The following is a 15,906-nucleotide window of genomic DNA, read 5'->3' on the forward strand; positions in this document are numbered from 1 at the left end:
GGCTGAGATTGGTGGAGGAGGCGGCCAATCGCTCGCTTGAGCTGCGGGCCCGGGCGTTACTGGAGGAGGACCCGCAGTGGAGGGCTGGGCTGCAGCCGGTGTCGTGTGAGGTCTCACACGGAAGAAAGATGATTGTGTCGGCGCAGCCGGAGTTTTTTGTTTTCTCTTGAGTGTCCTCGGGGTTCGAGGAGGCTCGGGAGAGAGGTTAGTTGGTTGCAAATTTTTGTACAAGTTAAACAGTTCTGCTTTGTTTAACTTGCGTGAAGGCTGGATGTCGGATTTGGCCAGCACTGATTTGAGACTCGCCATAGTCCACTTCTCAATGGGTGGAATTGATGGCCTGACCGAGCATTAGGAAGAGGCCGGGGAGTCGGCTGGAGTTCTCGCCGGAGGAGGCGAGGGCAAGCCGAGGCGCCGTGGTCGATGCGAGACCGTTCGGGCCGAGCAGCGGCCACGAGCTGGAGCGGGATGCGGGGAAGGCATGGTCCTGGGGCCGGCCAGAGGACAGCCGGAGTCGTCTTCTGACATGGAAGTTTGTCTTTGCGACATGTTAGCAGACGGGCGAACCAGTTACTGATAAAACCGTCCTTTAACAGTATGTGTTGCACAAAATTAGCAAACAATACGCTGAAACGAAATAAACAGAACATATATATATATATATATATATATATATATATATATATATATATATATACATACATACATACACACACAACATATACATATGCATATACATACATACACACACATATATATTTAAACAACAACAACAATGATAGCCTATAAGAGCTTGTGGATTGGCTGTCAATCAGGTGCGATCTAGGCCGCTGATTTGTGCTCTCTGCCTTTCTTTCAGAATTATCATTGGCTGATACGTTAAGATGCATTTATTTATGGTGAGAATAAGATGACGTCATTCACGTCTATCCCGTTGTGCAGCGCTCAAATTTGTGGACATGAGTGACTCCCATCGTAAATAACTTTGAAATAGTCATCATTTGGTGACTAGCAGCTGAGATATGCAGACTTAGTGGGATGCAGCCTTTCGTTTGACTTGCATCTATATACAAGCTGTTGAACGGAACAACACGGCTCTGAATAAGGAGTCAATTCCCCTTGATGGGATCGATTCCAAACGCTGGAATCGACTCTCAGTTCCCAATGCAAAGGTATCGATTCTTTTGAATCGATTCCCAGCCGTGTGAGAGACCTCGCATGGAAGACTTTGGCATGGCCGGAAGTTTGTATTTCCTTTTGGTCACCTTTGGGGTTTGGGGAAGTTCGGGGGAGAGGTTAGTTAGTTGCAGATTTTGTGTACAAGTTAAATTATTCTGCTTTGATTGATTTGTGCGAAGACTGGACAGCCAGCGCTAGTTTCATACTCGCCATAGTCCATTTCTCTATGGGCGGAATTGATTGCTTGGCCGAGCGGTGGCCACGAGATGATGCCTGGGGCTCAATTGGAGCGATGTGCGGGGAAGGTCCTGGGGCAAGCCGGAGGAGAGTCAGAATCGTCTTCTCACGTGGAAGTTTGTCTTTGCGACGTAGAAGCGGACGAACAAACCAGATACTGATGAACCGTCGGGTGAATAGAGGTGAGTAGGCTGTATTTGTACTTATGGCATTGATTGGCTTGAGTGGGTTCCTCTTGTGATGTTTACGCTAAGTATCTGACGCGCTCCTCCCTTTGTTAGTGAAACATCATTTCATGTGTGGGGTTGCTTCTCATCCAAGGGAGTGGGCTCACTCACAATTTTGCCCAAAAACACAGCCATGAATAAAGAATGGTACCAAAACACCAAAAGTGATAACTAAGTGGCTCGGGGACCAAAACGTTGAAATTTGGGTCCATGGCCTGGAAACTGCCCAGATCTTAATCCCATTGAGCACTTGTGGTTATTTCTCAAGAGGCGGGTGGACAAACAAAAACCCACTAATTCTGACAAACTCCAAGAAGTGATTATGAAAGAATGGGTTGCTATCAGTCAGGATTTGGCCCAGAAGTTGATTGAGAGCATGTCCAGTCAAATTGCAGAGGTCCTGAAAAAGAAGGGCCAACACTACAAATACTGACTGTTTGCATAAATGTCATGTAATTGTCGATAAAAGCCTTTGAAACGTATGAAGTGCTTGTAATTATATTTCAGTACATCACAGAAACAACTGAAACAAAGATCTAAAAGCAGTTTAGCATCAAACTTTGTGAAAACTAATATTTGTGTCATTCTCAAAACTTTTGGCCACGACTGTACATACACTATGTAAACAAAAGTATTGGGACATCCACTTCTTTAAAACAGAAAACGCCACTTACAAAACAGTGGCAACACAGATGGAAACATTAATGAATTTAAAATTTGTATTTCCATCTGTGTTGCAACAATTTTGGAGGTGTCTAAAATGACTAGCCATATGTACAAGTCATTGGTGTTTGGTGATGAGTTTTTGGATCAAGGTCTGCATTAAAGTCACACCAGAGGTGTTCAGATGGGATTATGACTTTGCTTTCTGCAGACCAGTCAAGTTCTTCCACACTGACTAAATCAAACATTTCTCTTTGAACTTTGCCTTATACACAGAGGCATTGTCAAGCTAGAATAGAAAAGGGTCCTGTCCAAACTGTTGCTATAAAATTAGAAGCACACAATTCCCTAAAATATCATCATATTCTTAAACATTAAGATTTGTACTCATGGAAATCTGTTCGTTAGAAGGGGATGTCCCAATACTTTTAGTAATATAGTGTATATAAATACTGTTTAGTGACCTTTATGTACATAATATATATATGCATTATTTATCTGGGAAGTATTTAATGCTTGTATTATAGCAAGCAATATGTGTTCCCTAAAACCAGCCTCATTTAATTTATTATTAAGCATTAGTTCTGATCCGACAGTCTATTGTGCATTAGGGGAAATGCAGCACTGTGGGATGTACGTGTATAATGCAGCTTTTGGTTATAAAGAAGATTTAGCTTTGGCTAAAAGCAGCACAAACATCTTCAGTTCCATTTACAAGCTATAATTGGACCAGACGCTGCATTTCACAGAAATGTACCTGGGAAACCCAATCATGTACAATTTCAAAGTCATAAAAAAAAAATCCAAGTGCATTTTGGTACACTGCTAACAAGCAGAAGGCACCCAAAGGGTTGGTTTTCATGTAATTCATCTAGAGTAAACAGCAGAAGCATACTCTTTACAGGAAGTAACAAGTAAGATGCGTGAGAGAATCCATCAACACATAATCCACTGGATATAGAGAAGAGTTTAAGCCTTCAAGCTTTTGCCTTCTGAAAGAACCCCTAAAGGCAGCCTATGGTAAATTGTAAAATGATGATTTCTCTGCTCTGCTGGACTCTGCACATTCAAACAATGTGGCCTCCCTGTGGGTAGTAAAGAGAAACATCAGTCTACCTGCCTGCTGTGTGTTTTGGTCTTAATGGATGTCATTTAGAGGGAAAACGGGGGGCATCAGCATGAGATCTGGACTGAGATATGTTCTTTGTGTGATGTGGGTGTATACCTTGAACCACAGTGTAAGACGCCTCTACGGATGAGAGATTGGTGATAACCGTGACGTCATCATCTCTGTTTGAGCTCTCCATGTCAATATTGATGGACTCCTCCATCTCACGGTGCAGACTGGTCACCACACCAGTGGGATATGTGACATTGGTTAGACGACCCTCACTGTCATAGCTGAGAAGAAGAGATACAACACAAATCTCACGAATATGAACAAAATAAAAATTTATTTTTTTAAAGTTAATTTATAATTAATAATTTTTCAACAATGTTATTTTAGTAGTATTTCTATAGTATTATAATTCTTTTAATATATTTTGGATTGCTTTTATTTTTATTTATTTTTTATTTTAGCTTACGTCTTAGTAAGTTTATGTGCTTTTGTCATTTTAAATAGTTTTTTAGATTTCTATGTAGCTTTTTAAATTTCAGTTTAATTTTAGTGATTGTAGTACTTCAACTTTTCAGCAAAGCAGGTTTTTTTATGTTTTTCATCTAATATTTATATTTTACTTTTTTTTCAGTTGGCAATTAAAGAAAGCTACACTACCAGTCAAATGGTTTTGGACAGTAAGATTATAAAGAAGTGTCTTTTGCTCAGCAAGCCTGCATTTATTTAATCCAAAATAGAGCAAAAGCAGTAATATTGTGATTTTTTTTTTTTTACTATCTAAAATAACTGCTTTCTATTTAAATATATATTAAAATTAAATTTATTCCTTTATTTATCAAAGATAAATTTTCAGCATCATTACTCTAGTCTTCAGTGTCACATGATCCTTCAGAAATCCTTTTAATATGCTGATTTGCTGTTCAAGATTTTTTTTTTTAATTATTATGATTATTATTATTATTATTATCAATATTTAAAACAGTTGAGTATATACACTATACCATTCAAAAGCTTGAGGGAGAAGAAATGATAGAAATTAATATTTTTATTTAGCAAGGATGCTTTAAATTGATCAAAAGTGATGATAAAGACATTTATAATGTTATAAAAGATTTCTATTTCAGAAAAATGCTGCTCTTCTGAATTTTCTATTCTTAAAAGAAACCTGCAAAATTCTCCTCATTTGTTTTCAACATAATAATAATAATAATAATAATAATATATATTTGAAACAACCAAAACTGTACATCTATTTAAATGTCTAGAGCAGTTCTAGCATACAGACACTAGATGGCTGCAGGACCAAAGCAGTGCTTCAAAACCTCCTCTGCTCTGACACTAGATGAAATACTAGTTAAATAATAACCACAGTGATTACAAACAAAAGAAGTCAAAATTCATTGTCTATAAAAACATCCATGAGACACTGGGGCACAATTTTCGCACCACTTTTACACTCAAAATGTAAGCATAAAAACCTGCATTATATTCTCCATGCAGCTTTAAAAAAATACTAAATGCGCTGAAATATCACTAGGTAATTTTAAGCTGAGTCAATATCAATCTTTTCAGAGCAAACAAGCCACCTGTAAATTGTAAAATGTAAATTGGGCTTAATATAGATTACCTTATTAACATTGCCCAATAAACACTGCGTTATTACTACCCACGAAAAACAGATGTAAACAGAATTTCATTAAAAAGAGATTTTACTGCATATTGCAGCAGTTATTCATCAGATGATAACCAAACACATGTCTAGAGATGCAGTGCAGTTATTAGCCTTATTAGAAGTTATTCTTATTGAATATTTTTTTAAATAGTTTTTCTTACGATTTCCAGATTTGCCTTTATCTCAATGTTCTGTCACCTCACACATTTCATACTCACTTGTAAAAGTTGGTCCATCCGGTCTCATCTGACTTGGAGGCTAAAAGTTCAGTGTTAGTGTAATAACTGAGCTGTGCCACTTCCTGGCTGAGGGCGGACACTGAACGAAGACTGCCGGCTGGGTCCATTCCCAGTGTTACCACCTGGTTCTCTGGCAACAGCACAAGCCTGATAGAGCCAGATGCCTCCCTCCTCACTCGAAGTGTATTGTTAGAGGCATCAGTAACTGCTGCCAACTCTCCGTCCAGCCCGTAGGTAAAGTTATACAGGGCCAAGCCTGTAATGAGGCTAACCGTTTGCCTGTGAAGGCCGTCAGGACCAAACACGTATAGCTCCTGTTCTAGAGATGAACCCACTTCATATTGGCCGGTTGCTGTGGCGTTAGGGCGGTTGCTGCGGACTGAACGTACACGGATATTGTTCAGGTCAGCGATGTACAGGGTACCATCTGGTGACACTGCCAGTGAAGCGGGACAATTGAGGCTGGCGTCCGCAGCATAGCCCTCATCTCCTGAGAAACAGTTGCAGTTGACGTCATTCTTGCAGTCGCATTCGGAGGCAGCGCCGGCAAGCAGAGAGATCTCACCACTGGTGCTCACTTGCCGTATGCGGTTGATGCGCTTCTCGTCGGTTTCGGCAATATAGAGCACACCTGTGTGGGAGATGGCGATGGCTGTGGCGCTCTCCAAGGCAGAATGGATGGCTAGTTTGCTGAGCGAGTAATCAATGCCAGGGACCTGGCAGTGCATGGGCCGTCCTGCAATAATGCTGACCTGGTGGTTCTCAGAGATACGCAGGATGACGTTATTCTCCAGTACATACAGAGAGTTGTCCATTGGGTTGATGGCCAGGTCTGTAGGCCACTCCAGACGTACCTGAACCAAAAAAGGGCAATAATTGGGCATGTTGAGCAGCTGTGGTCTGTAAATGTGAAATTCTGCTTTGCCCAAAGTTTCCCTGCCTCTGTTTTGATATCTCCCTTTCTGTTCATTTGATCCCCAGAGGGGATATGTTTTATCCTTGCTCCTGGTCAAACTGAATACATTTCCCATTACTGACAGTAGATTTCCTGCTGGCATTTTAAAAAGTAATGTGTTACAGATTCTTCCAAGTGGAATGAATCAGCAGGCCTATGAATTTATTACAGTGATAGACAAATGACGACAGCTGCTTGATTGATAATCCAGTTCCATTGTTTGTCACTGTCATTGTCAAATGGTAATACCTAAGGAGACACTCCGACAAGCAAATATTGGCTAGCGGAAGCTTCAAGATGCAAGGATGAAACATGAAGAAAAACGTATTTCACAGCGCAAACTAAATAAAATTAAATAAACTGGCTGAAATGTGTTTAAACAATTGTGTTTGACAATTTATTTTAATGCTTCATGGGGCCTGTAAATTGTTTCAAAAGTGAGTAGTCAGTAAGTTACTAGTTTAAACTGTTATTTCATATATTTTTTACATATATTTTTCATGTATTTTAACTTCTTTTTATTAATTAAACTGTATTTTCTTGGCCACTGTCAAAACCTTTACATTTTAAACATCATTATAACATAAAAAACATCTATACACTCAGCTACAGGGAACTTTCTCATCATGTGGGAACTTTCATTAACGTTTTGAATACATGAAGTATTTAAAGGTTAGGACAAACATTCTTAAAATAATGTTTATAGGATGTTCTAGTAACGATATTAATGGTTAATTTCATTCTTATAATGCTAAGAAAAAACATTCTCTGAATGTTCTTTTGATGTTATTTGTACACGATTGAGGTTCTCGTAACGGTACAAGAAAACGTTCTTAGAACAACAGTCTCGAATGTTCTTTTGATGTTATTTGTACACGATTGAGGTTCTCGTAACGGTACAAGAAAACGTTCTTAGAACAACAGTCTCGGAATGTTCTTTTGATGTTATTTGTACACGATTGAGGTTCTCGTAACGGTACAAGAAAACGTTCTTAGAACAACAGTCTCGAGAATGTTCTTTTGATGTTATTTGTACACCACTGAGGTTCTCGTAACGGTACAAGAAAACGTTCTTAGAACAACAGTCTCGGAATGTTCTTTTGATGTTATTTGTACATGATTGAGGTTCTCGTAACGGTACAAGAAAACGTTCTTAGAACAACAGTCTCGAGAATGTTCTTTTGATGTTATTTGTACACCATTGAGGTTCTCGTAACGGTACAAGAAAACGTTCTTAGAACAACAGTTTCGGAATGTTCTTTTGATGTTATTTGTACACGATTGAGGTTCTTGCAATGGTAAGAGAAAATGTTCTTAGAACAACAGTCTCGGAATGTTCTTTTGATGTTATTTGTACATGATTGAGGTTCTCGTAACAGTACAAGAAAACGTTCTTAGAACAACAGTCTCGAGAATGTTCTTTTGATGTTATTTGTACACCATTGAGGTTCTCGTAACGGTACAAGAAAACGTTCTTAGAACAACAGTCTCGGAATGTTCTTTTTATGTTATTTGTACACGATTGAGGTTCTCGTAACGGTACAAGAAAACGTTCTTAGAACAATAGTCTCGAGAATGTTCTTTTTATGTTATTTGTACACGATTGAGGTTCTCGTAACGGTACAAGAAAACGTTCTTAGAACAACAGTCTCGGAATATTCTTTTTATGTTATTTGTACACGATTGAGGTTCTCGTAACGGTACAAGAAAACATTCTTAGAACAACAATCTCAGAATGTTCTTTTGATGTTTTTATACAATTGAGGTTCTTGCTGTAGCAAGAGAAAACGTTCTTAGAACAACAGTCTCGAAACGTTCATTTGATGTTATTTGTATTCAATTGAGGTTCTCGCAATGGTAAGAGAAAACATGCTAGAACAACAGTCTCTGAAAGTTTTTTTGGTGTTATTTGTATACAATTGAGGTTCTCGTAATGGTAAGAGAAAACGTTCTTGAAAAAACATTCTCAAAATGTTTTCTGATGTACATGATTGAGGTTCTCCTAATGTAATGAGGAAACGTTCTTAGAATATCATTCTCAGAACGTTCTTTTGATGTTATTTGTACACGTTTGATGTTCAAAAACTCAAAGGGAATGTTTGTCCAACGTTTTGTATAATCAGTAAAAACGTTCTCATAACATAAAATATGGGTGTTTTAAACAGAGAGATAACATTCAAATATAAGGTTATCATAACATTATGACAATGGTAAGTCAGAATGTTCCTCAAACAAACAAACAAAAAAGGATGGTTTGAGAGTTTACAAAACTTTCCGAAATAAAGTTTTCATAACTTAGTGGGAATGTTAGCAAAATGTTCTTGGAACACATTTTTGTTAGCTGGGCACATTATAGAGCATCTGAATTATGCACTTTAGTACAGATTTCAGCAACTGTTCATTTATATTTAGTAACCTGAACCTCTCTTGATAGACCGTCGAATGAGTGCAAGTGCAAGAGAGTTGAAGAAAGTTATTACAACCTGGCTGACGTCCATGCTGGAGTCACAGCTGAGGGGCCTGACTGCAGTCAGATCATTGGTCTTTATCAGAGTGGAGATAATGCCATTCTGATCCACTTTTCGTATCATGGTAGCATCCACAAAGTACATCAGGCCATTCTTGTCCAATGCAACACCTGCGTGAAAGAACCGACAGTGATGAAACTTTATACTTGTGCACGATAAAGCTCATATTAAAGGGATAGTTCGCCCAAAAATGAAAATTCTGTCATTATTTACCCTAATGTCGTTCCAAAGATGTAGGACCTTCGTTCATCTTCAGAACACAAATTAAGATATTCATTTTTTTAAAGGCTTTTCGACCCTGCATAGACAGCAATGCAACTTAAATGTTCCCAGGCCCAGAAACATAGTAAGGACATCGGTAAAACAGCCCATGTGACATCAGTGGTTCAACCTTAATTTTAGGAAGCTACGAGAATACTTAACAATTATTGATTTTTGTTTTCTCTGCAAAAAAAAGTCTTTTAAATTGCAGTTGAACCACTGATACTACATAATACATACTCCATACTACATTTCTGGGTCTAGGAACACTTCAGTTCGATTACTGTCTAAGCAGCCTCAATGAGTTCTTAATTTGTGTTTCGAAGATGAACGAAAGTCTTACAGGTTTGAAACGACATTAGGGTGAGTAATTTTTATTTTTGGGTGAACTATCCCTTTAACACATGTTGTAAATGGTAAGACAGCAACAATGTAGAAAACATTCACCTGGTATTAAAAAGACAGTTGAGAATGATATATTGTTATAATTGTCTAATTATTATATTCTTCTTCTTCTTAAACTTCGTGTCAGTTTACTGCTCACCAAGTATCTGATTGATTTCTCTCCCATACCGATATTCCAGTGAGCAAAGGTGTTTTTAAAGGCAAAATAATTAGTACTCTGTGTGTGTAGAAGCAATGACCTGGAAAAGAGTCAGACGCTGTGCCGCTCGACTGCTACAGTTTGATTCACGCTGTCACGGTGATCATGTCAGAGTGCGTTTTATTCTGAGATAAGAAGGCAGAGTCGGTCTCTGAGTGCAATCTGCTAACCTTACAATCTCTCTTTACCTTCTGTGTCATTTATTTTCCTCACATCAGTGGCCATGCTGGGCTTTAAGGATGATGTCTGGAGTCTAGAGAATTACAGGTTACTGAGGTTTGTGATAGCATAGAAAATGACAGCACCTGGTAACTGTCTAAGGGATTAAATGTTGATGCTTTCGAGGTTCAAGAAACATAAAAATGTGTCTCAGTCGTAATTGTAAAGCGTCACAGCGTTGAAATGTTACTTTGTCTTGCGTAAAAGCTACCTCTGAAGAAGTTCAGGATGTAGTATATAGTAAAGTGTAGTATTGTGTGTCATTTCTGTCCCTCCCAACTCACAGAATGAGAAGAAACCTGGAATATTTCTTAAAACATCACCTCTTGGGCTCATTAGTGTGGCTTCCACTGCCTTGCCCCCATCACCACAGCGAGCCTCATCGAATGGGACGCACTGCTCTCCCGTCCCCGCCACCACCTGAGCATTATCCAGCAGCGGTCGTGCCCCATTCAGAGAGCGAACGCGGTAGATCTGCCGGGAGTTGGTGTCTGACAGGAATAAAGAACCCGACACCGGATCCACTGCCAAGTAGTACTTATGGCTTGGACTGTTGCTATGGAAATAGGGCAAATGGGAGAATGTCTCTTAATAAAATCCTCTGACAAACAGCATGGTTACCTTGGTGAACATGATGAAATGTGAATAGTTCATTGCTGGTAAAGTAATTGGAGCTCAAAAAAGAAACCACTTTGATAGAAAAAGAAAAAAAAAAGAGTGAAATACTGCTACACTGCAGAAAAGAGTAGGACACAAGCTCAAAAAACAGTTTTCAGACAAATTAGCATGGTATTTAGACATGCACACGATGAATATTTTTTACATTATGTATTTAATTACCTGTGTCTCAAATCTTTATTTCTTCATGGAGCAGAGGAAGAGAAGACAAAAATAATGCATCCGTTAGAATTAGTGCTGTCAACACACATTTTTTTCTTTCTTTCTGAAATTAATCGTGATTAAATCCACCTACAAAGTTTTTAAACATACTTTTATATTGGAATAATTTTCACATTCAGATTAAAATGACAAAGACATTCTTCAAATTAAACTAGAAACAACATAATAAAGTATACTTTTAATATGTTTAATGACGTCTGTTTTATGACTGAAGGCGAATATCACAAATATGATATAACAAAATGATATTATTTTACCAAAATAAGAAGGATTATACAAAATGCATATTATTATTTAGTACTGAAGATATTTAACATTAAAGAGGTTTACATATAGTTCACAAGAGACAATTATAGTTGAATTTATAAAAATTACCCCGTTCAAAAGTTTACATACCCTTGATTCTTAATACTGTGTTCTTACCTGAATGATCCACAGCTGTGTTTTTTTTGTTTTTTTGTTTAGTGATAGCTGTGGATAATTCAGGTGAGAACACAGTATTAAGAATCAAGGGGATGTAAACTTTCTAACTTTTGTCATTTTTATAAATTCATCTATTATTTTCTCTTGTGGACTATATGTAAATATTTTATTTAGGTCAGTACTAAATAAACAATAACATGCATTTTATTTGATCCCCCTTATTTTGGTAAAATAACTGAAAGGGGGATGTAAACTTTTGACCTCAACTGCACCAATATTATTGATGTCTGAAAGCTATCAATTTGAAAATTTATTAAACTTTAAAAAATTACTTCTACCTGAAGTCTAACTTAAAACTATCTTCACATAAACCTATAATAAATGTCATATTAACCTGTGCCCTTCAGCAAGTAGGAAATACACAGAAATTGACATCACCTGCATTAACACGTTCATTTTGACAGCACTAGTTACTAGTAATAAATAATCAAAATATATTATTGTAAAAGCTATTCCAGTTGTTAAAAACAACATTAAACCACATTTTCATAATATAAGTACTTGGTGTAGTAGTGCATCATTCCTAGTAGATTCATCAATGAATGTCAAGTGTTTATTATTATCTTTCATCAAACTGCAATAACTGTTGACTTTGTGGTCAGTGCAAGAGTAAGGCATATTGAGCTGTGGTGCTCATGGGAGACCCTTGATTTCACAGAACAATATCAAATGGCAAGTTTGAATTATTATTTATCTTCTACTGACAGCTCTTCCTGTCAGTGGATCTTGGAATTCAAGCCTCATGCATTTATTATTTAAATGCGATTTGCTGATTTCATAATTTTTAGAACCAACTCCAGACAATTATTGTTTCAGCAGAATATTCAGTTTTACTCTATAATATCTTACAAATGCTGATTTTATGTTGTCAGATATGATTTACCTAAGTTCCAGTACAGCTGTCGTATTGAGGGACGGATAGACCCTCCGCACAAAGTTAAGGTCACCCACGTACAGGTTTCCCTCTCCGTCACAGGCTACGGCCACTGGCGCCAGCAGCTTGTTGCCCTCGGCCATCCCACTGCAGCTTGGGCACGAAATGCTGCGTCTTCGGCCGTTACCCATAATACTGTTGATGATGGGTGGCTGCTGCTGGGAGAGGAAGATATTCTCACCGCTGCCCTTATGAAGGATGCCTGTGTGAGATAAATCAAACACTGTCACTAACCGCAACTGAGTGAGATTTCAAAAATGACATATTTCTAATGATCTTTACACGCACAAATGTGATGCTTAAATGAAAGCATCAATTTCCACACTGTGACATATTTATTGCATTTCATGATCAATAGTGTGAAACCGGCAGTCATTAAAGACCTCATAATCATCAGTAATGACCAAAAAAAATTGCTGGTCCCTCAAACACACAGAATTTTCGCCTAATAAAGTGCTGAAATTATGAGCACTGACAAATGTGCATAAAAAGTGCAATATTAGGCAGAAAGTGTGAGTTAGTTTATAGTCCACTGGCATCTCCATCGCTGTGTCCTTATTTGACTTCCCACTAGCCAAGCTCCAATCACAATAAATTGTTTTTCTTTTAACACGAACCTCCCTATCTCCTAAAGCAAGGGAATAAGTCTTCGGGAAGGAGAAATTTAGTTGCTGCAAAAGCCTGCAGATAAACAGGTGTGAAAAAGCATGCAGTAACTTCAGTTCTATAATGGTGCTTAAAGGAGTAGCTCACTTCCAGAACAAAAATGTACAGATGCGCTCACCCCCTTGTCATCTAAGATGTTCATGTCTGTCTTTCTCCAGTCACAAAGAAATTAAGTTTTTTGAGGAAAACATTTCAGGAATTATCTCTATATCATAGACTTCTATAGTGCCTGCACGTTTAAACTTCTAAAATGCAGTTTCAGTGCACCCTCAAAGGGCTCTAATCGATTCCAATCGAAGAAGAAGGGTCTTATCTAGTGATACGATCAGTCATTTAAAAAAAAACAAATTTATATACTTTTTAACCTCAAATGCTTATCTTGTGTAGCATTGTGATGTGCATGCGTACTCTGTGCAGTCCCGTTCAAGACAGTTAGGGTATGTTGAAAAACTCCAATCTTATTTTGTCCCCCAACTTCAAAATCATCCTACTGTACATCGCTGCAGAAGTACCAACCTAGTGTTTACAAAGTGAACATGCAAAGAAGGTCAAACGCCCTTTACAAAAAAAGGTAAAATAGAGACGTAGGACGATTTTGAAGTTGGAGGAGAAAATGAGACGGGAGATATTCGACATACCCTACAGTAACTGCCTTCAACCGAAATGTACAGAGTTCACGCAGAGCTAGACAAGACGAGCATTTGAGGTTAAAAAGCATATAAATTGTAATTGTTTTTAGAAAATAAATGATCGTTTCGCTAAGTAAGACCCTTCTTCCTCAGCTGGGATCATTTAGAGATGTCTGAAGCTACATTTAAACTGCAATTCGGAAGTTCAAACTCGTGGGAACCATGGAAGTCCATTATATGGAGATAATTCCTGAAATGTTTTCCTTTAAAAAACATAATTTCTTTACGAATTTTTGTTTTTGGAAGTGAACTACTCCTTTAATACCAACACATCTCACAGTGTGAGTCAGTAATGGACATTTTGTCTTGGAGAAGCTTGTTTAACCATCAGTTGCGGGGATGACCTGTCCCTTCTGCATTGTGAAGTGTTTTTTACAAAACAAGTGCCTCACAGGAAATATATCTTGGCTCATTGTAATTAGCCTGATCGAGGGGGGTTTATTTGTTTTTTGTTTTGTTTCGTTTTGTGTGTGTGTTTCCACCTCCTCATTCAGCAAAGGACAATTCTGGTCCTTGAAGACCACTGCACTGCAGAATTTAGCTATGTCAATAATCAAACACACCTGTAAAATAAGCCTTCAGGATTACTTACAGAAAGGTGTGTTCGATTAAAGATGAAGCTAAAGTCCGAAGAACAGAAACTTACAGTCCAACAATGAATCTATTTTCCATTGCTGATCACTAATGTCACTTCTGACTTCTTCTGCCCTTCCCTAATGAGCGAATTAACTTCTATATGAACAGGTGCTTCCATTTCATACCACTGCGGACGTTCAGCATGTGGTGTTTGTCTAGAGACCAGCCACCCAAGTTCGAGGGGTTCAGCTCGTATGCCTGCAGCACAGCTGTCCTCTTCTCCCACAGGATCTGACTGGGACAGGTCTCATACTCGTACCCCACAGACACTATACAGAAAGATTGACAGATAGTAAAAGGGATAGGAAAGAAACGTGAGGAATGAAGGCAAAAATGACAGAGAGAGAAGACACTTAGTGGAAGAGCAAAGCTGTGCTATCTTAATTAAACACTCCATCACTGAGCGGGGACATAACAATTCATTAGCTCACAGGAGGAACTTGCCGCTGGCACACACCATAATGGATGAGAGACAGACAGTCTCATTAAACTACGAAACTATCTGTGTTTTGGAGCTCAAATTAAGAGAAGACATTGGGGAACAGACGATAACATAGATAAGAAACAAGATAACAGTTAAAGTACACCTGTTTCCTGACTCCATATCCCACTTACCCAAAGCCTCGGTCAGCCCATGGACCCTCTGCCTGTAGGCATCAGTCTTGTCCCAGATATAAGTGTAAGCGAGGTTAGGAGATGCATGGAACCATTTCTGAAGGAGATGACCCTCCACGGCCACCATCAGGTGCACTTTGGCCAGGCTGAGAGGCACTAGAGCTGGGGTCATGATCACCTTGAGCAGTGAGAGGTAGCCTGAGGTCCTGGAGCTCAAATAGCAAAGTTTAAGACTGGTGCCGGGAATCTCCACCTGCTCGTGAAGCACCTGGACATTGAAAGGAAGCGAAAAGTGGGTTAATGGCTCCTCAAAGTGCTAAAAATCAGCTGCTGTCAGTCTTTAAAAACTACCTCGGCGAGGAGATAAAAGAGATGAATTGTGAGCAGCAGAGAGAAACCGTGATTGCGAGAAGGTATGAGGATGTGAATGAGTCAAAAGGAGTTCAAGAGCGAAAATGAAGATTAACAACAAAAGACCAGCCGAGAGTGAAGAAGGAGAGTAATAGAGAATATAAAATGCAAATAAAAAGCCAAAGGAAGAGTGGAATGACCTACGTGAACATGAATGAAATGAGAAGTGATGGTAGTGGTGTTGAATGTGGCACCTGGCTTTCAGGGAGGATATGTTTCTCTGATGGGTTAGAGCTGAAGAAGGAGGACAGTGGGGAGGGAAGAACCACAGGATCAGGCCTGACAAAACCGCTCAGGTCACATCTGGCCATGGTTTTCTCCTCTGTTTGTAGCACCACAGTGTCCATGGCGTAGAAGCGATTCCAGGGCAGCCACACTGTACGATCCTGACTCAAAAACGGAGCCCGTTCAAACCGCAAAGTCAGAGAGCCTCCACCGTTGGCCACCAGATCAAAACTAGGGAGAAACCACACAAAAGATATACTTCATTACACTCTTGCCCTAGAAGAACCATTTTTGGTTCCCCAAAGAACCTTTAAGTGCACAGTTCTTAAAAGAACCATTTTGAATAACATTTTAAAAATCTAAAGAACCTTTTTCCACTATAAAGAACCTTTTCTGCATTTGAAAGGTTCAATGGATGTTCAAGGTTCTTCATGGAACCATTG

General features: G+C 38.7%; 1 protein-coding gene across 1 annotated transcript in view; it reads right to left on the minus strand.

Annotated features, from left to right (window-relative positions):
- Window positions 1-15,906, minus strand: part of tenm2b (teneurin transmembrane protein 2b) — a 261,826-nt gene that overhangs the window by 14,530 nt on the left and 231,390 nt on the right. The window contains exons 17-25 of the mRNA XM_073823963.1: window positions 15,433-15,694; window positions 14,828-15,095; window positions 14,338-14,481; window positions 12,171-12,423; window positions 10,745-10,765; window positions 10,228-10,460; window positions 8,776-8,930; window positions 5,317-6,191; window positions 3,532-3,707 (exon numbers count right to left, since the gene is read on the minus strand). Of these exons, the coding sequence (XP_073680064.1) occupies window positions 3,532-3,707; window positions 5,317-6,191; window positions 8,776-8,930; window positions 10,228-10,460; window positions 10,745-10,765; window positions 12,171-12,423; window positions 14,338-14,481; window positions 14,828-15,095; window positions 15,433-15,694 (2,387 nt within the window). The remainder of the gene's footprint in view (window positions 1-3,531; window positions 3,708-5,316; window positions 6,192-8,775; window positions 8,931-10,227; window positions 10,461-10,744; window positions 10,766-12,170; window positions 12,424-14,337; window positions 14,482-14,827; window positions 15,096-15,432; window positions 15,695-15,906) is intronic.

The sequence above is a fragment of the Garra rufa genome, chromosome 19 (genome assembly GCF_049309525.1).
Source record: "Garra rufa chromosome 19, GarRuf1.0, whole genome shotgun sequence".
Classification (NCBI taxonomy): Eukaryota; Metazoa; Chordata; class Actinopteri; order Cypriniformes; family Cyprinidae; genus Garra; species Garra rufa.